General features: G+C 46.8%; 1 protein-coding gene across 1 annotated transcript in view; it reads right to left on the bottom strand.

Moving 5' to 3' along the window:
• The window catches only part of LOC129068873 (protein PTHB1-like), a 73732-nt gene extending 50600 nt beyond the window's left edge, over nt 1-23132 (bottom strand). Inside the window, exons 1-3 of the mRNA XM_054571308.1 lie at nt 23061-23132; nt 18593-18775; nt 3111-3333 (exon numbers count right to left, since the gene is read on the bottom strand). Coding sequence (XP_054427283.1) covers nt 3111-3333; nt 18593-18775; nt 23061-23132 — 478 coding nt within the window. The remainder of the gene's footprint in view (nt 1-3110; nt 3334-18592; nt 18776-23060) is intronic.
• Nucleotides 23133-24709: the final 1577 nt, after the last annotated feature.

The raw sequence follows: 24709 nt of genomic DNA, 5'->3' as shown, positions 1-24709 counted from the left end.
CAGTAAAAAGAGGGCATGCAGGGAAGGAGAGGCCAAACTGCGAGGGAGGACCTGAAGGCCGGTAAAGACCAGCAAGGGGCAGGTGGAGCCACGGAGGTAATTCCGAGGGGGAGAGATGCTCAAGCACAGGACACCAGGGCGGATGCTGTCATCGCGGCCTTTACTGGAGCCAAGAAAGGCACGGCCAAGGTGCCAGGCTCATAAAGCCATGAGGCCAGAAAACACCAAGGGGTTCTTATTCTGAGATGTTTACCCATCTGCAGTTTAATAGGGAACACGGTAAAAGTACACACACTCCTGCCCTCTCCTACCAACCACGAAGTCGCTTCATCCTCTGGGGCCTCCGTAAGCTCAACTGCTAGGGGAGGGTGCCGAACCCAGACGATTTCTGAGTTTCCACTCAGCTCTTACAAAAAAACCGTGACTGTGAAAAACACTTGTACGCTTATATGTCCGATCATGCACTTCTTTCTAATATGCCACTGTATCTTCATGAATTCTGAAACAACTGTCGTAGCTAACCTCATGTTGGAAAACACACAGTGACTGGGTTGAAACAGAATAATTCACAGCATTTCCTGTTAATCTCTGTGATAATGGTATCATGTCATCTATGGAGATAATAAAAAATTAAGCACAAAACAAAGATCTAGCGTTACTATATTCCTCACAGCAAAGAAAAGAGACTGCGTGAAACTATGCCTGCCCTTTTCCTCCCACACCGCTGGGCCAATGGAAGGGAGGAAGGCCAGGTCAGGGAGAGCTTCCGCGGAGGAGATGCAGCCTTGAAGGGCGCCGTGCCGCTGCGGTTCGTGTGGTCGAGGGGGAAGCCCAGCAGGCGAGGAGGCTTGGATTCTAGGCCTCACCCTTCCCGTAACCGCAGAATGCTGGGAAAGGTACTTGGCTTTTCTTAATTCCATTTTCTATTTGTAAAACAGCAAAAATTCTACATGGTTCTTTGACCTCAAAAATGTGCAAAGTACAGAAATGTGTGTGAAAAATTTGAGTGTCAGGGAGGAAAGGCTTAAAGGGCAATAAAGGAGCATGTCAATGGCAAAAAGCGCTGAGGGAGCAGGTCACACACTCACTATCATGACTGGTCAGGGCGAGTGAGAGAGGCACTCGGCCAGGGTCACAGGGGGGTCCTGGGCAAGCGCAGGTGGTGAGCGTGACCATGACCGCGAGGCACAAATGTGCACAGCCCCAGGCTCCCCATGGCATGAACTTGGCCGGACTAGGCATGACAGGCACGGACCTGGTTTACAGACTGCTGGTTTGTGAACCCATATTTTCTATCTTCCTTCATATCTCCCTTCCTTCCTTCTCATCCTCCTTTCCTTTTTCCACACAGTTAAAAGTCTGCGTTGAGGGCTTATATAGATACAACCCTCACATTGCTTCCAAATCTGGTTATGCAAACAAATGGCTGAAGTCCCACAAGCAATAAATGTGACTAAGGGAGCATCCACTCTCTCCGGGCGCCCCGGTCTTTGCACACAGCGCTGCCACTGGGCTCCTCGTGGCTCTCCCCAAAGACGCTGCCACGGAACACGGGGAAGGGAAGGCAGGTGGACCAGCCAAGCACAGGGCCAATCCCGCCTCTTTTCAAGTCTTCTCCTCTCTGTATGTCTCCTGCCTCAGGCCCCCTTTGCTTTCCCAATTGGCAAGGAAGGCGGGAGAGCCACATCCTGAGCGCTGACTATACTCAATATTTTTCATTTATGATCTCATTAAGCCTAAGTATTTATTTCTTAGGAAAACAGTCTTGCAACAGTGGACAGAAGGTGGACATGTAGAGGCCGAAGGACCAGTTTGGAGGATGTTAACAAGGGCAACACGAAAAGGACCAAAGTTTTGTCAAACTAGTCCAGCTGTTTCTATGTAGGAAGGCATTTCTATTCTGAAATGCCAACTTAGGGATACTTAATATTAAAAGCCATAGAATGTGGAACCCAATCACCCCAAACCAATTTTTCCCATGCCCCAACACCAAACACAGAGACCGAAGCATGCATGTATCTGTAACAATGGTAATAATTAGAGCTTTAATTTTCCGAGCCTCTGTTCCAAGCATTATACTAGGTGCTTTACAAACAGCTGAGGCCCTGGCAACCGGGGCCGGGGCGGGGGGCGGGGCGGGGAAGGCGGTATTATATCCACTTCCAACAAGAAGAAACTAACATTCTGGAAAGTTAATTAACACACTCAGGGCCATATAAGTAGCTGGGCGTAGCGGCAGGACCCAAAGACGGTTCTATCTGCCTCCAGAGTCAGCACCCATTAGATTAGGGTACACGGTCTCCGTGTTTATCTTTTTGAGTTTCTACTTGCATTCCTTTTACTCCTAGAAGTGCCAATTGAGGGGGAAGGCAGCCACAGAAAGAGTGTCGGCACAGGTGGGTGAGGGCCTCAAAGGCGTGTAAAGAGGGAGAAGAGAGACACTTCTCATACTCCGGTCCTTGAAACAGATGCTACGGCTGCTGCACGCACTTCATTTATTTTATGCTCCTTCCTGCTGCCGTGAAGAGAGACACTCAGAAGAGAGGGTGGGCTGCTGCCGCTAAGGGACCCTCTGACTGGGGGCAGGAAGGGCCGACGCAGACGCACATGGCCACGCCTGACGGCCACGCAGGGGAGGGCTGACCCCCTCGCCCTGGCCCATGAGCGCCTCGTCGCCCCTTCCCTGGGCCTCTTCTCTGTCTCTTCTCCATATTCTGATGGCCACAGCCAAGCAAGCAGCAGGAGGGACGGGGCTCATCTGGATAACATTAGTGCTTGCACGAGGCTATTTTTAGCTAAGAAATATGGTATCGCGAGAGATCCCATTCAGTTTTATTCACCAATCCACTTTTTATTGGTGAGAAGCAAAACAAAAGGGATCACACATTTAAAAGCAGGGAGAAGAAAAAAAGGCATGCCATTCTAGAAATGTCGAGCAAGCAAATACCCCAAGAATATTTATCCAAGTGGTTACCCTGGGATATCTGAGGGGAAACGTGAAAGCAATTTTCTGGGCTCTCATCACTTTAATATCGCAAGTACAACCCCAGATACATTCCTCTAATTCGGGAAAGCACAGAGGTGCTTGGCGGCACGGACAGAGCGCTTACCTGGCATGACCATGGTCGGCGGCGTGGCCGCATCCGTGCTCAGGCAGAGACGCCCGCCTTTGGCCAATCTGTCGCAAAGCAAGGTGATGTGCTTCTTCAGTCGGCTCGTGTCGTTGGGTTTGGTCAAATGGCTGCTGAGGTTCAAAGCCTGCTCCTTTGAACTCTTTGACAGGCAGGTCCTCAGGAGGTGGGAGACAGCGGCATCCACTGTCTCTTCCCAGCCCTGGAAGCAAAAGCCCATTTTAAATATACGCAAAGGTGATGATAAATGAACAAAGTACGTACTTGGCTGTTAACTAGGTTCTAAGATTATCCCAGACAAGTCTGGTTTTGAATTCTAGCCCTGCAAGCTGTTTGACCTTGAGCAAGTCACTTTACGCCTCCTAGCCCGATCCTCATCTGCAAATGAAAACACAAACAGCCTGCACCTCCAAGAGCGCGGGTGACCAAACAAGCGGGCATATGGGAAGCCTTAACCCTATGCCAGGCGTGATTAATCGCGACAGTAGCCGTCATCTCCAGGGCAGGTGTGTCTGAAGGTCTTCAGGTGATGCTGCAGGGTTCCCGTTCCCTGTGCCTTACTGTCCTGCCGAAGGGTCAGGGACGAGTCGGGACAGGGGGACCTCGGGATACCCTGGGGGAAAACCCTGGCCTCTCTCTCAGCTCTTGGGCTTGCAGGCAGAAACCAGAAGGCTTTTGTGAGGCACAAGCCTATCCAGTCCCACCTTCTGTCCGGGTGACAGAAAGTGGCATAAGGAGAGGGCGTTCCCCCTTTTGCTGGGGCCAGGCAGCTGTGCTGCAGGGAAGGCCTTGGAGAACCGCGCCGTGGAGGCTGCAGGCCTGGGAATGTGACGCCGGGCGGTGGCGCGGCCTGCCTGGAGGCGTGGGCACCAGCGGCACTGGCCTGAGGCGGCGCCATCCTCTGGTCACAACGCGGCGAGGTGCAGGAGGGGCCGGCGCGTGTGCTCCCCCTGGGCATCTCTTGGGGGCCCCCGGGGACCTGAAGGTCCCATGCAGCACAACAGGGCAGTAGGAGTGCCATCTGGCTCTTGTGGCCAGTGTGGCTCCATTTGTGCCTTGTCAGGCCTCGAGCACCATGGGTCTGACAATCAAAGTGAACGTATAAAGAGAGACAGAGCATGAATTTATTCTCATAGGATAAGGCAGAGGGGCCCCAGCCCCTTCTCCCAGAGGTGAGAAATCTGAGGCTCAGGAAGAAGGCGCTTTAGGAGACCTTACTGCTGTGCCACATCTTCCTCACCCTTGTCAGCTGAGCCCCCTTTCCCACAGGCAAATCGGATGAGGCGGCTCCTAACTCCAAGGCTCCACTTATGTATAAAGCACCTTTTGCCCCAGCTCCTGCTCCACTGCCTCCTCTTCCTGTCCACCGGCACCCACACTCTCACCCGGGGCTCTCCCCAGCTCCCCCTGCAACGCCCTGCCTCCACCCCGGACCTGGCCGGCCCCCCGTACAGCTCAGCTCAGGCCCTGCCCTCCACGGATGATGTCTGCGGGCCCTCTTCGGGGCCCTGGGACCCGCACAGCCAGTTCCGGCGCGCCACGCGACGCCCCCCACCCCCCGCGGCCGGGCTGCGGTCACCGCCCACGCGGCTGCTTCCCCGTGACAGTGCTTGCGTTCTCCGCATCCCGGCCCTGTGCTGAGTAAACAGAGGGTGCTCAAGACATGCCTCTGCTGGACAGCGAGGTGGTGAGATAGAGAACGGGGATCGCATACATGGGAGTCTCTGAGGACCTTTTCGTCCACTCGAGGGGGTTTTTACCAGGATTTCTTCTACAATAGCAGCCATCTGCCTAGGCGTGGCCGTTTTCCCGATCCAAAATTACTATTCTGGAGGCAGTTAATTACTTTCAGGGACATGTGTAACCAGTGGAAAGCTATTCCTATATTGAGCCAAAACCTGCCCCATTGGCCCTCATTCGGCCCTCCAGAGCCACACAGAATAAATCTAACCTCTCTTCTACATGACAGCCCTCCGTATCTGTGAGGACAGCAATTGGGTACCCTCTCTTCCAGAATAAACACCCCCAGTTCCTCCAGCTCTTCCTTACGTAAACACGGTTTCAACTTTTCTCCTATCCTAACCACTGGCCTTTGACTGAGCACCAATTTTAAGCACTTAAAAATTTAGACAGCTAACTAGAGAGCGCCAAACTGACCCAAAGATACCAGGCTGGGGAGGGAACGGCAGTGTAGGACACAGCTGTCCTTCTCGTTTACTGGGGATTCTCTCTACCAGCCTGGCCTCTGGTCACCTCTGCTGTCTGGGCAACTGCACTGCACACTCTTGATGCGCAACGAACGGACAGACAACTAAAGCCCAGGCCTTTTCCACACTCACCACACATGTGCCCTTTATGCACTTAGTTCTCTAGACCCAAGGGCAAGCTCTCTATATACCCACTCAAGAACTTCCAATGCTTGCCAAAATCGGGAATTATTTTATTCTATTGACCCATTACAGATGCCATGGGCAAATTAAGAGACATATTAATTATTTTAGATTGTTCTTGACAATCTTTTCAAGAGATGTCAAAGACTGTAAAAACAGCTTCCTACCCTAAGCCATTAGAGAATAGTAAGTCACTAGGTACTACAAACTTTTCTCTATACAATTGCCAAAATCTAAACTAGACAAATACCTAAAACTGAATTTGTATTTCAACAACAATGGGAAGAGGTAAATTAAGGCAGAGCAGTAACCCAGACACCATAGGAGGGGACAGATTTTTCAAGTCAATTCGGAGCCACTGGCAAGGACTTTGGGAGTATACGAAGGCAAGGCCCTTTGAATGTTATCTGGAATTTGTGTGCTCTGTGGTCATCTCAGCATTGAAACAGCTCCTACCACTTTACAGACTACTCATCTAAAGCAAAGCACTGTTTCCAAAAGTAGGTTACAGTAGCATATTAGATAATTTCAGTAGAAATGCATTTAGTTAATGGAGAGGCACTGCAGAACTTCCTTTCCTACTGCCAACTTGCCAATCAAGTCAAAAACCATGTCATGTTTAGGTATTTGGCATGACTATTTCTCTAATATAATGAGGCATGATGCCAATATTTCAGAAAGATTGCTATGAAAATACAGGGTCATTATTTGGAGGGCCTGAATTGCTACATAAACTCAAAGATGATGATGAAAAGGAATGTTTATAAGACAAAAAAAAAAAGAGCCTGTGAAATGAGAGTTTCATTAAGTAAAAATGCAATGTGATAATTCACTAATCAAACCTGTAGCATACTTGCCTGATGAGATGCAAAACAAAACTGTGGAAATCTAGAATCTCAAGAGTGGGAGGTACCTTAAGGGGAAGCTATATCAACCACCGCAAACCTTTGACAAGCACCGATGAGCTGCAATACAAACCAACTCTCTTTTTTTTGGTCCTCTCTTTTTAAGCTTATGTTTTGCATTTGACCTGGCCTCCCATTCTGACCTCAATGCTTTAAATAGAGGAACACAAAGCAGATTACCTGAATTATCATGGAATTTGATCCTGGAGAGCCACGTTCAGTTTTTAAACAAAACCAAACATTGGCGATGCCCCACAGAACCAATCACCCCAAGGAAGCTCCAGTCCTGTGCACTACTCAGTAGCAACTCACCCAAAAATTAAGACTGGAAAGTCAAATTGCTAATGAAGACTCCAGAGGAAAGCTGCTTCTGGGGATAGTAAATTGGATAATTTGGACCAATTATCCCACTGAGACTAACGAGGGAAATTTATAAAAGTCGTTCCTTTGAAGGTAGAGGAAAGCTAACGAGAAAGTAAGTAGCAGGTCAGGATGGACAGGGACAGTGGCGGCCCAGGAAAGTGAGGTCCTAGTTTGAGGTCATTGCCCACCAGGCCTGACAGGCAGCACTGGCCCGCCCCTCCCTCCCCCTCCACCCCAGCTGCGGACTTAGGCTCCTGTATCTACGTCCACTAAGATGCAGTACAGGCCATGCAGAGTGGGTTGGGTTAGAGGCCACAAGACCTAGGCTGAATCATGGCGCCTTTCCTCATAGGCTGCCGTGTCTCTGGAAAAAATATTTCAGCTCTCTGCGGTTCAGTTTCCTCACCGGTTTAAAACCAGAAAAATAACTTCCCTGGCGAGGTGCTTGCAGACAGATTGAGACATAGTTAGCAACTGTAGGTACGTAATTCCACACAGTCATTCTTACTTGTGAGAGTCTTTCTAAAAGTTTCTCTCTTCTGCGCTGGTGCCTGCGATTAATGATGGCAGCAGAAAGAACAGCAGCAGCAACAAGAGTAAAAACTGCTCAGGACCTCGTGTGTTGGAAAATGTGCGAAGGAGTTTACAAGTATCATTTCAACTAAGTCTTACCATTATCCTATTGGACAGGCATCATAACTTGCAACCAAGGCTCTAGCTGCAAAGTACCCACCGAAGCCGACACAGCCGGCAGGAGCGGCAGCGCAGTCAGGACCACGCGGCTCTCAGCGCCTGCTCCTGGCCCCGTGCCACCAGGCGCTTCCATCCCGTCTCATGGGCGCGTCTTTTGACCTGTTGGCATCAGATCATCTGAGGCCCCTTCTACTAAACTGGGCTTCAGAAAGTAGCATGAGGTCTCCCCCCAGAAAATGTACAGCCCTGATTAACGTGTTCACGGAACCAAAATTTACATCACTTTTTATAGCCACGTGAATGGTCTGCATACAATTAAATGGGATTTTACTGCTTAATCAAAAAGCATTAAGATCTGTACCAGTTTGCATGGGTCAAACTTTTAGAAAGAGTCCACCAAGGCTTTTGGCACTTGCATAGGCTACTGAAACTGACCCCTAGAAATGACCTTGGGAACATCATGGCCCCTGAAAACATAACTCTGATGGGTCTGGATTACAGAGGCTCATGTCAGGGACTCATGACTGAGGCTCCTTGGAGAAGCCACCATTGTGGCACCAGGACACACACAGGGATCACAGAAGGAGTGGAGAAAACCTTACTGAAGTGAGGACAAGACAGGACCGTGTGAATAAACGAAAGATACCAGCTTCTCTGCTGATAATGCTGTGTTCTCAACAACCTCAAAGAACAAAGAATGACCAACCTCAGGAAAAATATGTCTAACAATACAGGAAACCACCATTCAAGTGAAACAGTAAAGCAAATATGCATGACAAAAGAATGACAGCAATTCTCTATCTTCTTGCAAAACAAAAGCTAAGAGCTCTCCAGGATATAGACAGGAGGCTACAGAGAGGAGAGCTGTGTTCTGTTTTGTTACTGAAATGCAAGCACACAGATGACTACCCTGTGCCAAACAATACAACTGAAGTAGGGAAATTGTCGAATGCCAGGAGTGGCTGATTAATTAAGGTAGCACACGGGACTATTGGTAGGGCAGTAAACATCCCTTTGCCTAAAATTTTCTGCTAACACTGAACAGAAGCTGTTTAATGTCCAGCAGTATATGATTCAACTGAGGGGGGGGAATGAGGCTTTGAGTTTAGTCGAAAAGGCAAATGTTTAGAACGGATATCAGACACTCAGAAAAAAAAAATCACAAAGGCAACAGTGGCCTGCTCTTAAATGCTGCGTCAACAACAGCCTTGGTAGCACACGGGACCACTAGCGACACGTGGGAACACATGGATGGTGGTGGCCTGGGGTCAAACGCTGAATGTAGAGAAATTTCATGAATACCTTAACCAATTTATGTGGCTTATCAACTGCTTCTCACTCATGCATGAGAGTAATATATAAAACATCTAAGTAAGTCTAAAAGAGCACTTTCAATAATTATTAAAAACTTTAAGTGATAAAAACCACTATGTCACAGTTTAATTGGCAGTGGGTGTTTTCCTAAGGGGCCCATCAAATGATGCTGGAACTTACAATAAGCGCATCTTATTGTTGAAATACAGTGGGAATACAGCGACAGCTGCGATTTCTTGGATGACTCACAGGCCCAGCGCCACATCAGACGTTACGCACGTTGGTCCTCACAAGAATCTTAAGAGATGAAGGGTACCCTCGTGCCGCCCGCACGCCTTTGACAAGTGGCTTCCAAAGGAGGCCGCACGCCTAACACCATGCTTGCAGGTATGATCTAGCGCCTCTGTTGCCATAGCCGTTCTAGTAGCAGCAGAGTTTTGGTTTTTCAGATGACAGATAACCAAACACTCAAACCCTGAGTCTGAAAATGATGGTGAAGACACCCAAGGGAGGCTCAGTACAGGATCTATTTCACTGAGGTCAAACAAGCAATGTGCTTTTCTGTTACTTTGGGTAAAAAAAAAAGACTGTGAATATGTCTTGTTGAAAAAGGAAAACCTTATTATATATGTTTTCGTTTCAGTTCATGATGTTTCAGTAAATCTTTTGCAGTAAGCCCCGGCTACCCACTAAAGGCCAGATTATACGGTGAAAAAACATAGCAAAAAGTACACCTGAAATGTAAAAAGCAATTCCGCATGTAGCAGCTCTCAGGTGCGGGCCTGGCCCTTCTCCCAGCCAGACACATGTGCAGGGCCAGGAGCCACGGGGTCTGGGGTGCCTGCACCGCCGATGCCTCACCGCACAAACTGTGTTTCTGACACACGCCGGCCATGCCTTCGTGAGCAAGGCAGGGGAGAGCCAGGTTCACCCACTAACTGCGTTCATGGTCGTCCTCTGCAGCCTTTGGTTACTGGGTCAGCAGGGACATGAAGGCAAAGCGAGCTGAAGTGCACTCCGAATGGCCAGTCTCACTTCTCTTCAAGGCAGAGCCCATGCTTAGAGAGGGACGTGACCTGCGGAGGGACGCACAGCCAGCTAGGCAGTTGTTCAAAAATGGGATGGGGACCTCAGCCTGACGTCATGTTCGGTTCAAATGATAGACCACAGTTTGCATTTTCCAACCCTTAGCATTTAGGTTGCTTTCAGGATTTCATAATTACAAACATAAACATTACAGCACCAAGTAAACTTTAGTTAACTACTTCAAGTGCATTAGTTTAGATTACCAGAGCCAAGTGTTGGGTTAGTTCTATGGCCCACATTTTCCTAAAGGGCTGTCTGGAAAGACTATCAGAAATAGGTGCGTGCCCTGGCTGGTGTGGCTCAGAGGACTGAACTCCAGCCTGCAAAACCAAAAGGTCACAGGTTCAATTCCCAGTTAGGGCACAGGCCTGGGTTGCGGGCCAGGTCCCCAGTTGAGGGCATGTGAGAGGCAACCAACTGATGAATCTCTTATTCATCGATGTTTCTTTCCCTTTCTTTGTCCTTCCTTTCCCCTCTCTCTAAAAATAAATACATAAAATCTTAAAAAAAAAAAAAAGAAATAGGTGGGTATGTCTATTTCACTACATACCTGTCAGCACTATTACCAAATTTGGCTAAATCAGTGTAGGTGAAATGTACCTAACAGTTACTTTCACTTTAATATATTCATCACTATGAATACATTAAGACTGAAAATTTCTGTGTTTACTGGTTGGAATGATAGAGAATGAATGAATATATATATATATATAAGTGCGTGGTGGTCTGGCTATCAATCTATATCTTTTATCATCTGCACAGAGAGATCAGGTTTTGCGCTTAGAGAACCCAAAAATGTTTGAGATCGCTTGCCAAAAAAAGGACAGTGCAAAATAAAAGTAGAATGCTTCCTTTCTAAAAACAAAACAAAACTGTAAGTTGAAGGAAAATCTGTAATTGCATAAAACGTTATGAAAATAAATGAGGTATCAAGCCATCCCCAGATACTTATATCTGGCTATATGCTCAATTTAAGCTTTAATTCTGTGGGGAGATAGAAGAATCTATGCTTATATTTATTAGAATACAAGACAAGCACATGGACAATTTTAGAGTATATAATGAGAGCTAAATTATGTCATACCCGCGAGTGAAATTCACAAGCTAAAGAAAGCCAGAATAAATAGGGAGGAAATGAAAACTTACCTGCTCTTCCAGAGAGTGGACAGAGGGCTAACCAGAGGACACTATTTTAGGTGAAGAGAAAGGCACTAACAACCTGACTTGATGGAAAGAAGTAGAGAGCCCATGAAAAGTCAGCGTTCCAGAATGAAGCGGGGGCACTGGGAAGTCACAGAAAATGACATCTAAAGAAGACACCCTGGAGCCAAGTGACTCCAAGTCCCAACTGCCTGGTTCTGGAGTTCAAGGTGAACCAGGGTCAGAGAGCCCCAGCCAGCCAGCAAGCACGCGCGGGACCAGAGGACAGGGGGCAGAGCCTGGCGGAGCCACACAGAGAAGGCCAACGAGAGACATGGGCAGAAAGGCTAATTCAAATGCCACCATGGGAAGCTGGACAGCATAGCAAGGACACAAGCCCAGGGGTTTCCCAGAAACATTTCCAGTGAACAATGACAGGCCGCAGTGAGTGACGGAACCGCCACCGGGCGCAGTCCTGCGCGCTGTTACAGACAGAGAGCACTGGGTTTGGAGGAGCGGGGCACCAGGACCCACAGGCTCTTTTCTAAACGGGTGCCAGGCCCCAGACATGCCCGAATTGGCTCTTCACAACTGGGAGACTCACACTAGGTTACGTAAAGGTATTTTAAGGAAATTGAACTAATATAAATACACTTGCAGCCCGGAATCAAATGGCTGAGTGGTATGAGGATGAGGAGGGTCACTGGTTTCCTCACTGTGGTTGCATAGATTTCCCTTATTTAATTTTTTATATTTAACCCACACCTTATTTCAAAAAGGATTTGAGCTGGTATGCAGGAGAGTGGAGCTTCAATTAATTAATTCTGTGCTCAGTTATTCAGTCTCTTTATTCTTAAATGCATACATAATATTGAATGGGTCCACATTTGATATACATGAGCAAAGTTTTAAAAAAATCACATATCACCACTTATATGTTGAATTCTTCTTGGCTCCAATTCTGATGTATTTCAACTTTTACAATTTTAAAACAGCAAGCAAGTCATCAGGAAGGCATGGAGATACGTTATATAAACTCCAATGAAGTAACCGGGTTGCATCTAACTAGCAACAACAGAGAGAGTGTGGCCATTATGAACATAAAACTAAGTCTTTCATGTTTATCTTGCTGGCTAAGACCATGGGAATGACCGAAATATTTACTTTCTGCACAGTGTTCCCATAGACGGTATAATTGTGATGCTACTTTGACACTACAGAAAGGCCGGCTTCGTACTGCAACCCGGCTTCCTCCTTTTCTTTGCCTTTGAAGAAGAGGTCATTAATAACAGCAATGATTAGCCATCTCCGTCATCACCCGGTCCAGACAGGCGGCACAATGGCCCTTACCTCAAATCTGACCTGTGACGTAGAAGTCTTGAAACTTTGCAAGTGAGCCTTGATAAGCCCTGCCACACAATAGCGTTTCCTATTATAAACATCTGTTTTCGCACATAAACCACGTTGACTGTGTTAAAAATAAGTTTCTCTTTCCCTATCAGTTGGCAAAAGGAATAATCAATCAAAAAGTAATGCTGAAGGTTCAAATCTCCATCTTAACCTTCCCGGGGGTTTTAAAGTTCGGTGCTGGAGAAGGTAACTATGAAACTCTTAGGAACACAGTATAGCTTTTCTTCTTCACGTAGTGGACAGTATCTGCTGATGATATTACATGCACTTTGAAAGACAAGAAAAAGGCCAACTGCTATGCAATGTGCCAGTATGCCTTCCACCTCCAGGGCAGGATGTAATCAGGTCCCCAGCCCAGGGCTCTCTTGCCCCTGTCAGTAGAGCTTCCTCTGGAGACACAGGGAACACAATCGAACATTTGGAGCCGAAGTCTGAGACGGCCCCTGTGGAAATACCGACACTGCTCCCCTTGGCTGTCTTGCCATCTGCTGGACTTCACGTCAGTGAACCTTAGTCATCTAAGCTGCTTATGAGGAAAATGAGAAGCCGATCCTCACAGAGATCAGGAAGGGCAAAGGGGAGTCAACCCCACACCAGCTCCATGTGATAATGCTTCCTCCAAACCGGGACTCACAGGGTTGTGAGGCCATGTGTAGGCTCAAGAGGAAAGAATCCGTGATGACGACATGGCCCACCGAGGCCACACGCAGAAGGGGCAGCAGCTTCTTGCCTCCCCTTCATGCAGATGCACACCGCTGCCCCCTAGCGAAGTCTCCTGTCCCCGGGTGACGTCTGCCTACTGTGCACAGGACCGGGCTTGACCCAGAACTCCGGACGTCAGGGCTGCTGACACACCACCGCAGCACTAAATGCCAGTGCCCATCCCACTTCCGTCACTTGTTAGAATGTGCTGAAGTTGCTCACACACGTGACACAACCCTTCCCCTCTTAATAACTGCTGGTACGCATCAGAATTTTCTGCAACGATGAAAATGTGCTACGTCTGCCCTGTCCCGTGAGGCTGCCACTCCCCTCATGTGGCTGTTGAGGAATTCGAAGATAGCTAGTGAGACTGGGGAACTAAATTTTAATGTTATTTCACTTTAGTTTATTTAAATTTCAACTTAAATAGCCACACTTGGTAAGTGGCTATCTTATTAGGTGGCGAGGATGTTTACGGCTGGATTTGTTTGCTGTAACGTTGAAGCAAACCTAGAGGGTGGGTGTGTTTTGCTTATGGAGGTATGCTAAGTGTGTAGAACACTGCCTGAAACACAGCAGGCATTGAATGAATATTCATTGAATGAATACACGACTGGATAAAAGACTGGTCCTATTCGGCCAATCCTGAGATATGTATAGTTTTATAGCTTTGAGGTTCTGTATAGCATCATGGGAAGAGGATATGTATAGTATCACAATTAAATATACTCTCACACACCAACCAGTAACACAGCCCTCACTGAGCTAAGTAGAGACAGTGTTTTCTGCAGAACTTCTGTAGCACAGTGTCAGAAGCAGCAGGTTTCGATTCTGCACTGAGAATTCAAATACTCTGAAAAACCCTCAGTCCCTAACCTGAAAAGTAAGAAAACTCCTTTTAGAGTTCCCCTATCAGGTACTCTGACAGAACGTTATTTTGGGCATATTACCGAATCCACTATGGAACTGAGGTTAAGAGCTCTTTTTGGAGATGCCAAATAGAACATTCAATGTTTTTCTTATAGCGAAAGGGTGTATCCCTACCAAAATACATTTAGCATATATAACTTTCAGCACCTTAAAAAAAAATCACATATAATAGTCTGCAATACCAACATTTATTTGCCCTCAAAATAGTATTAAGAAGTGGCAAAAGTGGAGAAGCATCACTAAAAAGACAGATGAAAGAAAATAATGATGCGTTCAGTTCCAAATGAGATGGTATTTTTCTTTAAAAAATGCTGATAATATCGTGCAGAGGATATTACTTTCAATAGCAATGATAAGCTCTAAATACTTCTGCTTTGTGAACCTAATGTCATGAAGAAGAAAATGTTTCAGAACTGACTACAGCACTTAGCCTGCCTTGGAACGCACGCCCTCTACATGAAATACAACAAACCATTATGCGGTGCTGTTCAAAATGCAAATAAAACATCTCCTGAGCACTTTCTTCTACCTCTCAGTACTTCTGGGGACATCTGACCTTGAAGAGAGAGTCTCTGCTGAAAATGTTGTCCACATGTCTAAAGCCCTCCCCCCACACATGCGCTCTGCCATCCACCCTCGACCAAACCGGCTAAATTACATTCAGATTTTTGTGGTATCGTAATAACTTCAATATGGGACATATTTTCAACATTCTGGTCAGAGACTCCTTTCTTCCCCGCCTCACCCTCCTTCCAAGTTATTTCAGGTTTGCATATTTCATTTTCACATCTCAGTGGGATACCCATCACATAACATTTATTTGTGAGGTCTAGAGGCATGATGTGGGGGATTGTGAACTACCATGTCAAAACCACATACTGCATGCGTGCGTCTTCAAGAATGAAAAAGGATTCCTTTTTTCTCAAGATATATAGGCTGTCTCAACAATGTAAGTCCAACGTGAATACCACAACCTAATCAAAGATGAAGAGCAGAACAAGCCGTATTAAAATGTCTTTTTGGATTCATTCTTCTCCAAGTTATGTTTTTATCAAATGTCCTGTCTCATTAATGACTTCAATAGACATAATGAGTATACACACCTTCTAATCTCACCAAATTCAGAAGAGAGTTGAACAAACTTCCCCTGCATGTTTTGGGAGGGACCCCAGCAGGGAATACGGATGCCGGGTAGAAAGGGGCTTGGAGAAGATGCTACGTCCATCGTCTGCCTACAGGGATGAATGTACTTATCCTCCCAGAAAAACGAGGCGCTTTTAAAGATCTCTGGAGTTGGAAATCCCACGGCCTCTCTTGGGATGCAATTCCTGCACGTGAGAACATTTATTTCTAGGAAACTCTTCCTTTGGGTCTAAACATGCTTCGGGAGCAAGTGAGCTGTGTAGTGCGCAAGTGAGTAAGTGCTTGGAAGGGCCCTGCACTTGCTCTCATGCTGGCTGTCACCATCCTGAAATTCTTAGTGATTTTATCTTTGAACTTGTGAGGTCTGATGAGACAGTGAAGAGTGTGTGGGAAAGAAGGACACGCATAACACATGTGCACCCTCCGCCTCTCTGCCCTATTCATGTACAGCCCCATAAGCTGGGAATCCTGTGGTCCCAGGGTGGAGAGGCGGCCCAAAGCAAGTACGAGGGAGGCAGGTTACCCCTGGGCTGATTAAGCAGGGGCATGGACAGTCCTGAAAGGCTTTTCATTTGAGCCAGAACTTGTTTTTGAAAGAGGAAAGAAGACAACAGATGCAGAGGGCAGGAGCGACTCAGGAAGCCCGTTTCTCTCCTGCTCCCTCCCTGCACCACCTCACCACGGCGCTGCGGGAAGGCGGTGATGGAGGGCCCCGCGGCCTTCCGTCCTTCCTTACGAATCAGGAAGCGGACCGGGGAGAGTGTGGGTAGACTGTGCATCGCAAGAAGTGAAATATAGACAGTTAGGAATCAGACAGATTCCGCAGTTCTGGGAAAGCAAAATAGATGTGCGTGCATTAGCTACGAAATACAAATCGTATTATTATGATGAGTCCGCATATGGGTTTCCTGTTCTTCTATCTGTATTAAAGCTGGTGTTGCCCATTATAAAGATTAATGGTAAAATTCATGCTAAAAATTTAAATTTTTAATTTTCCTATATTCAGAACATAAAATAGCAAATAAAAACACATGACGAGAGAGACTGAGCCAAGTGAAAGCTTCATCTGTAGCACCTGTTCTAGCAGCACTTGAGCCCCTGTCCTACTTCTTTTGGAACAAGGGACCCGTATTTCTGTCTGGCGCTGGGCCCTGTAAGTTACCCAGCCGGCCCGCCCTGCCTCCCCATGCTCCCGCTCACATCCTCTGCGTCCGTCCTGCCATCACCTCTTGTCATTCACCTGACAAACACTGACCGCGCTATGTGGGGCATTGCACCAGGCTCTGAAAATACAGAAATGAGTAAGATGCCACCCCCACCGTCCAGCGCAGACGAGGAGACAAATAACCATGGAAAGATAATAATACTTGCCTTGCATGACTTCCGTGCAGAACATGAATAGTGTATGAAAACTGTATAAACCACTTCTGATCATGATTAGCGCTCTATTCAGCTACCTCAGTACAACTTATTGGGAGGTCCTATTACTATTTCCATCACAGGGCTACAGGAGCAGAGATTTAGATAAGTTAGAAACGTGCCCAGAAGGACTTGGTCACTGAGCGGTGGGACCAGGAACTGAGGCCACCCAAGACTTTTTGATGACTAAATCTGAGCTCATAAGTGATAGTTCTTAATATACTTCTAAGCATTGTATTCTTTATTTTCCATTACAGTCATACCTCGGTACCCGTCGGCTTCAGAACTCGTCCAACCCTGTACTCATTGCATTTTGACAAGACAAAAATGTTTCAGCAGTCACCGCTTGCGCGAGACTCGTCCCGCTTGCTCGAGCTTGTATGAGTCATATCTCCGCTCCACAAGAGGAAATGCTTCATTGTTCAGTGCCCTGGGGTTTTGGCCCTCAGCACGAGCCCCAGAATGAACGAATTAACGAGGAGTCCCGAGGTGCCACTGCGTTATAATGTCAACATTTCTACCTTCTCAAAGGTCATTTTTAGCTGTAATTTATCTATCTAAAGAAAAGCGTATGCTTAGTTTTTTCCAAATTATTTATTAGTGTTTTATTTAGGATATAAAATAAAGGTTGATTTTTTTTTTTTAAATCTGACAATCTTTTGGCCCAACTGTAGAAAATTAGATCCAGTCGACAAAGTTTGTTATTTTCAAAAGCATGTTCATGACCTTGTTTGCTAAAATACAGTGTACTGGTTAAAAACATGGACTGTAGGAGTGGACAGACCCAGTTCCAAATCCTGGCTCTACCCCACTAGTCTCAGAAAGAGACTTAACTCTCAAAGCCTACATTTTCCGATAAGTAAAATGGGGATGAAAACAGTACCTTTACGGTCTTATAGGGACATGTTTAAATTTAAATAATGTAATCTTTCTGAAACATTTAAAGTAACAGCTAGTACCTAGTAAGCACTCAAAAATGTTATTTTTAATACAGTTATTTTTAGTACCATGTTCTCATATCTATGTTGGAAAAAAGATTTGAAATAACTTTTTTCTTGAAATGGTTTCCACCAATACAATAGCTAAGTACAAGCGTCTCTAATTTCCAAAAAGCCTATTATTTCTTTGTAATAAAAGCAGCTGGTGGTCATAGATATCTCTACAATGCAAGGGATCTGAGATATTTTTACTTAAATAACGCTTTGCTCAAAACTCCAAATATAAACCCTCCTTTTCCCCTTTTTCATTCTAAACTGCCTATTCAAATGGTCAGGGGCAAACAAGAGTTTATGAACTGTATATAAAGAACTAGGTAAGTGCAATGAAATGCGCCTGTCACACAGCATGGCAGCTCTCTCTAACCCTCGAAGTGACGTCTGCGCTGGAGAACACTGAGCAAATGAAAACCGCTGACCTGCCTCCTCCAGCGGGACATCTGGAGGTTCGCTGTGAGCACCCAGGCAGTCGAAAGGCTGTTTCCCGGGCTTCTCAGGGATCAAAGAGCACATAAAAAACAGACCGGATACCGAGCAAAAATGGACTATTTTTAAAATAGCACTAAGGGAAAAAAGGCTTTCAGTTGGCGTTTTCATAATAATTTGAAGGGGGGAAAAAAACAAGATTTGGGTTAAAAAAAAAAACAAACCCAAGCCATCATTTGGTGCCTTAAAAAACATGATAGCCCTGCACCCTGACCAGGTGACTCAGTTGTTTGGAGCGCCATCCCATACACAAAACAGCTGCAGGTTCGATCCCCAGTAAGGGCACACACCTAGGTTGCAGGTTCAATCCCTGGTCAGGGTGTGTACAGGAAGCAACTGATCGAGGTTTCTCTCTCTCAATCTCTCTCTCTCAAAACAAACAAACAAACAAACAAACAAAGCCATAATAGCCATGCGCCATCTCCCTAAAAGCACACTCTTTTCAGTAGCAACGGCCGTGCCCACTGCAGACGGTGGGTCCTTACCAACTCTTGAGTGTCCCGCTGCAGCGGCAGAAATGCCGCCTCCAGAATCACAACCTGGTCCGCACTGAGCTTCTGCCACAGCCCGATCAGCAGGACCATCAAACGGGAGGCGCTGTTCAGCCTGGTGAATGACTGGAACAGGCTGTCTTGGTTCTCCTCGATCGCGTCTGCCAGAGCGATTACCTGCAGAAATGACGAACTTCGGTGAGGGACAATTTCACCGTGCTTGGGTCCGCCACAAATTGCAGGTGGCACACTCCTGTTTTTCTTTCAAACAGCTTGGTGATCTTTGTCTCCCCAAACACAAGCTATGTTGGGTAAGAAGAGAGTTATTCATCTCTTCACTTCCTTCTGTAAAAAAAAACATGCCCAAAGTAATTCCAAATTCATAAGGCCGGGAGATAAAAAAAAAATATCCATGGGATCAGCTTAATGGGGACATTGTTCAGTGTTGCTTCACCACCATGACCTTCTACAATAGATGATAATATAAGTAACTTCTAATACAGTTTTTACAGTCTTTAATACCAGCCACAGAGATGGGTCAATTTAAAAAGTTCTTATCAAAATAACTACATTTGCCTCATAATTTAAAATGAGTTCATTACACCCTTTTCAGAAAATAGCTATCTCCCTCTGATTATTATTCTTTATATGTCTCATGGCTGGAGTGTCAATATTTCTTTATTTTATCCAAAAGGTAGATAATGTTCAAACATTTAGCCAGTTATGTGTCATTTTTTTAAATACAAATGTCAGGCACCAGCCAACCAGGGCCTGAAAGAAAAAAAATGTTTGGGGTGTGTCAGCTTCACAATGCCAAATCTACTTGGAATAAAATTGGCAGAAGTGAGTAGAATTGCCCTTTTTTTTTCATCCCCTTGAATGATCTGTGGAAAAAAAAAGAACTAAAGCAACAACTGGATGGATCATCCAAGACTGTCCATTGGTGTTTTATTTTATTTTAATGACTTGGTGAATTTTGTGCTCATTAGAAGTAATTAACTGACTTGGTCCAAGGGTTCAAGGCATCTGATGGCCCCAAAATCGGCACAGCAAGAGCCAGAGCAACGTGAGCTCCTTCCTAGAGTCCCCACCAGCGTGAGGGACCAGAGCTCGGATGAGCTCCTGAAGTCCAGTGCAGGTGATCCATTCAGTGATATTTCATGGGCTGCTGACGCTGGCCCAAAGAGCTTGTTAAAAAACCATCATTCAAACAAGTAGACTCTATAGCGGTGCGGTCGCCCAAATTCCAGGGGAGTAGCGGCACTGTAGGGGGACAGTCCTCAGAGTGTCCAGGAGACGCTGGAACAGAGATGTAGGTTAGAGAAGGACAAAGTGAGCAGCCTGGGATTCTTTGCCACATGGTGCAGTCCTTGCAGGAGTTACGAAAGGCAATCGCAGTCCACATTCAGCTCTCCAGGGAGCCCCGGGAGTTTGGACCAAGGTCAGCAGTACAATCAAGTTCATTGTTTACTACATGCCTGGTACTGGACTGCTTTCCATTGTATTCAAAAGAAGTGCATGATATCCTACAGCCCACGAGGATCTTATAACTTTTTGGACAGAAAACATACATACACAGCCAATTAGTGGAAAGAAACATTACTGTAATAATGCCCTAATTGTCCAGAATAAAAAGTAAGTGTGAAAGAAGCTACCAAAGGGACAGATTATTATGGGCCAGAGTTAATATCCCCGGGGCCTTTTTTACTCAAATGAGGCTTGGAACTCATCCCTTGCCCATTACTCCCAGCAGTCTCCTCGAAGAGACAGAAAGAGGCCACTTTCCTTAAACCAAAACACCTGGAATCATCTGCGTCCCCCACCCTCACCACAATTACAGCTGACTCCTGTTAAAGTCTAAATTTATACATCTTTCCCTTCCTGGGAACGTTACCAATTAAGCCTCATTGCAGGAGTCATGATACTACGGCACAGATGCTCATTGTCAATAAGTCCAAATCATACAAAGATCAAGGTCATGTGCGCCTCCGGAGTGCCAGGTATGTGCACAAATGTGCAGGAAGCACTATGGGGAATTCCACAGAGACAGATCTCCTCTCCACCTTCAAAGAGTGTATAACAGAGAAAGAAAAACAGGTCAAGGGGGCAAATGTTGAGCATGCAGGGAAGACCCCATAGACTCAAGGGAAGAGTGCTACGAACAGGGTAATTGTTAAGAAACCCATCCAATGAGTTGGGCATAGACTGCGTGCCAGACATCCTGCTCCACGCATTCGCCCCTCACGCCTCCACCGTGACTTAGCTGGTATGATCCCCGTTTTACCAATGATGCCCCTGAGGCTCGGCCAGTGTAAGGAATGTGCCGGTACCATACACAGGGCACACGAACGGTGCCCTTGCTTAGAAGGGCTCCATGCCTGGTTTAGTGCCCTGCTGTCGCTGCCTTGAAAGTCTTAACACTTTCACTTCGGAAGGTGTGTTTTGCAAGGGAAGCCCGTGGGACGATGGAGCACGCACACACGCAGAGGAGCCATGCTCAGCAGCTCCTGGTTACACGCTCTACGAGCTGCACTTACAACTGGCATCATGTAACAGCAAGGGGAATGGTCGAATCCATACTAACAATTTAAAAGTTTAACTTTCCCTGACTTGGGATGACACGAGCTAGAAAATAAAAGACACCATCAGCAGGTGTGAAAGGGAGACCACTGATGACAGGGAAGAGCTTTCTATTTTAGTAGCTGCTTTAACAGCACTTTCTTCTTGCCTTTTAACGAGCGCCTGCATTTTCATTTTGCACTGCGAACTGCAAATTCAGGAGCTGGCTTGACTGTCACCTACAGAACAAGAGGCCGGGGTTCAGACTTCGGAGTTGCTCGCTCCCAAGCCTGCAGGAGCCTTGAGGTTCCTCCCGTGCTCAGGGAAGGGCCCAGCTCCCGCTGGGTGGGCGGGGCCTCCGAAAGGAAAGGTGGAGGAAGCAGCAGCCAGCTCCAGCAGGCTCCAGAGAAAGAACCAATTGTTCATGTCTCAGAAATTTGGTGAGCCCGCTGTTATACACGGCCACTACGAAAAATGAAATTACCTAACTTTAAAATTAAATAAAATACATTAAGACGAAGGTAATACATCCTTAAAATTACTTCCTAATTACTCTTATCTGGGCCCTTGGGGTTATTTTTGCCTATTATCCCCTGCAGGGTGGAAACAAATGGCTACTGTCCATTTTTTCCCAAGTCTGCATTCTGTGACCTCATGCTGGTCACTTGCAATTGGCCATGGTGGAAGCTCTTGCAACCTGGAGGTGAACAAACGCCTCAGGGCCAGCCTCCTCCCCGCCCAGAGCGCTGGCGGTTAAATACTTACCAGCATGTCATCTAGAAGAGGTACCTGAAATTCATCCTCAAGAATAGATACTGGATATGGGGGCTTTAAAAATGAAGGGAATGCCGTGGCCTGGTGGCCCAGTTGGTTGGAGCATCGTTCCATACACCGAAAGGTGGAGGGTTCCATTCCCCGTAAGGGCACATGCCTGGGTTGTGGGTTTGATCCCCGGTCGGCTGTGTGTGAGATGTCGCCGATCAACGTTTCTCTCTCATACCGATGTTTTTATTTCACTCTCTCTCTCCCTCTCTCTTTCAAATCAATGAACACATCCTCGGGTGAGGATTTTTTTTAAAACAGTGAAGGGAACAACTTGACCAACTGCATTAAAGCAGAAACATGTGGCTGCTTGTTCAGAGAAGAACAAATATTCCAGTTTGGGAATAGCATTTGATGAGACCAAAAAAGGTATGTGGGCAGCTGCTGTCAAAGAACCACAATGTCAAGCTGAGGAGCAGGCACTTAACGCTGCCAGTGCTGGGGAGCCACGGAGGATCCGGCGTGTGGGCTTTCCCGGAGGGAGGTGACGCTAAGCAGCCGCCAGATCACAGCGACCATCCGGGGAGCTTGCTGGGGCTTAGGAGAGGCACTTATGCATGTCCCTCACTATCAAGGGAAAATGTTTACTAAGTGTAACAGCATGTCAGCTTGTGGACCCACCCAACTTGCCAAATGCAGCTGCGGTGGAAGAGTGACTTCTCACAGCGAGTCACAGCAGCACAGGCCATGGGCTCTCTCCTGAGCAAGGCCCACAGAGCATCGGTCTGGGAGACGCACCATTTCTCTAAGTCCCAGTCTCTCCCTGGACATGTCTCCATGCCATTGTGGAAAGAGTCTGCTATCCCCAAATAGTCACGGGAACTGGAAGGAAAAGGCATAAACAGTTCCTTATGTCAATTACCCCCAAGGAAAATCTCCCTGACCCACTGGCCAGCATGAAATACTGAACAGATCTCCATGTTCTCCATCTGGTTTTACACGTAACAGCCAAGTTTACTTTGTCCTCCATGAGAGCCAAATGAATGCAGCAGAATTAACACAATGAAAAAAAAAAGGGCTGGAAAAACTGGCCCCATCAGGAGTCAGATCTGACCAAGGCCTAGAAGATTTCACAGCTCACCTGGAACTGAGAAAAGGAGGCCAACCCGCTGTGGGACTCCGGTGTGCGGGAGAGGGACCTTTGCGAGCTCATCTCGGGCTGTGGAGAGATGTGTGTTCCCTCATGTTCAGCGGGACGCAGCAAGGGGAGGGCTCGGGAAACAATAAATGCTCACGGGTTCAAGCGCAACGTGTTGACGGCCTTTGTTTTGCTTTTTCAAATTGAACGTTTCCAAATAAAAGGGAGACCCCAAAGGACATCCCTGTCCCACTGCCATATCAGTTGATGCCAAAGTAATGAGGCAGAGGCCCAGGGAGCCGCTTGCAGGAAAACGCTCAGCTCGTAAAGTGAGTGTGAAATTAATCCCAAACACTTCCAGCTGCCAAGATAGGCTCTGAAATGGGTTACAGGAAAGCAGCAGCCGCAACAGCCGAGTAGACATGAATCATGCTATGGGAACATGGACATGTCCAATTTCTTCACCTAAGCTTACCATCCGACCCGCCTGCAGGCCACAGGTGTGGCACACAGAACCCCACTGCATAGGTGCCCGGCTGTCATTTACCGCGCCCGGCTGTGGGCCAGGCCCTGCGCGCGGGCTGCTGGACTCAGGTGACCCTCAGGACCGCCCCCTGAGGCAGGGCCCGTTGGCCCCCTTCGCCCCAGCTCTGTGATGAGGAAACAGAGGCGCGCAGCTCTGACAAGCTCACAGCCCACATGGACACGCCGTCCGTGGTCGTGAACCAGGGAGAAGGGCGGGGACTCCAATCCTGCCTTCTGACTCCGCACTGGGGGCCCTTTCTCCTGCAAGGACATGTGAATGCAGACAGCTGGCCCTAAAATAATGCAGTCAGTTTTTATCTTGATAATCAAACAAAGATATTAAGGAAAAACATACATCCCTCATAGGCAAATGTGCTTTAGTTAAACTTTACCATGGTTGGGGCTTTTAACAAGAGGTCCACTGGTTAAAATTCCAGGTGGGTTTCTGCCTGAAGTTACAATAGAGAGGAAATTAGTTCATCGTCTGTAAAGGATGAGAAGTTAACCTAGTAAGCTTTTTCCCCCCTCTTAACGAAGGGAACATTATTATGCTGCAGATAGCTCAAAATCATGACGACTTTAGAGAACAGCTATTTTCCAGGCCTGCTCTATTAGTGAGACTACTTTTATTAAAGGGGGGATTCATTTATTGTCTTCAAAAAAAATCTCATGTTACAATGTTTTCAGTGGTCTGAGCAAGTGGGTCTTCTCTGATAATAATTTGTCAACATTTGCAGAGGGCTTTCTAGGACCCAGCACTGAGCTAACCTCTTTACAGGGATTATCTCATTCCATTCTTGATACAATTTCACGAAGCAGATACCACTGTTGTCCCCGTTTTAAAAATAAGGAAACAATTACAGAAAGGGTCAAGCCATGAGTAAGCAGCAAGAGCCAGGATTCATACCCAAGCAATCTGATCCAAGAAATGTCACCACGCAACGCTGCCTGCATTAATTCTCTCCCCGCGCGTCAGTTTCACCATAAGCGATATGTGGAACAAATTCTATCAAAAGCTTCCCAGTGGGAGGTTTCGGGTTTGCTGACCTCCGATACCCCCGTGAAGTAAGATAGGTTTGTTTTATAAAAGGTCGGCACGGAGGGACGAGTTTAGAAAATGGCGTTCC

This window comes from Pteronotus mesoamericanus, unplaced genomic scaffold (genome assembly GCF_021234165.1).
Source record: "Pteronotus mesoamericanus isolate MK-2021 breed Mesoamerican mustached bat unplaced genomic scaffold, CSHL_Meso_final contig_220, whole genome shotgun sequence".
NCBI classification, from domain to species: domain Eukaryota; kingdom Metazoa; phylum Chordata; class Mammalia; order Chiroptera; family Mormoopidae; genus Pteronotus; species Pteronotus mesoamericanus.
The sequence above is the reverse complement of the archived record's forward strand: the minus strand, read 5'-3'. Positions and strand labels throughout refer to the sequence as shown.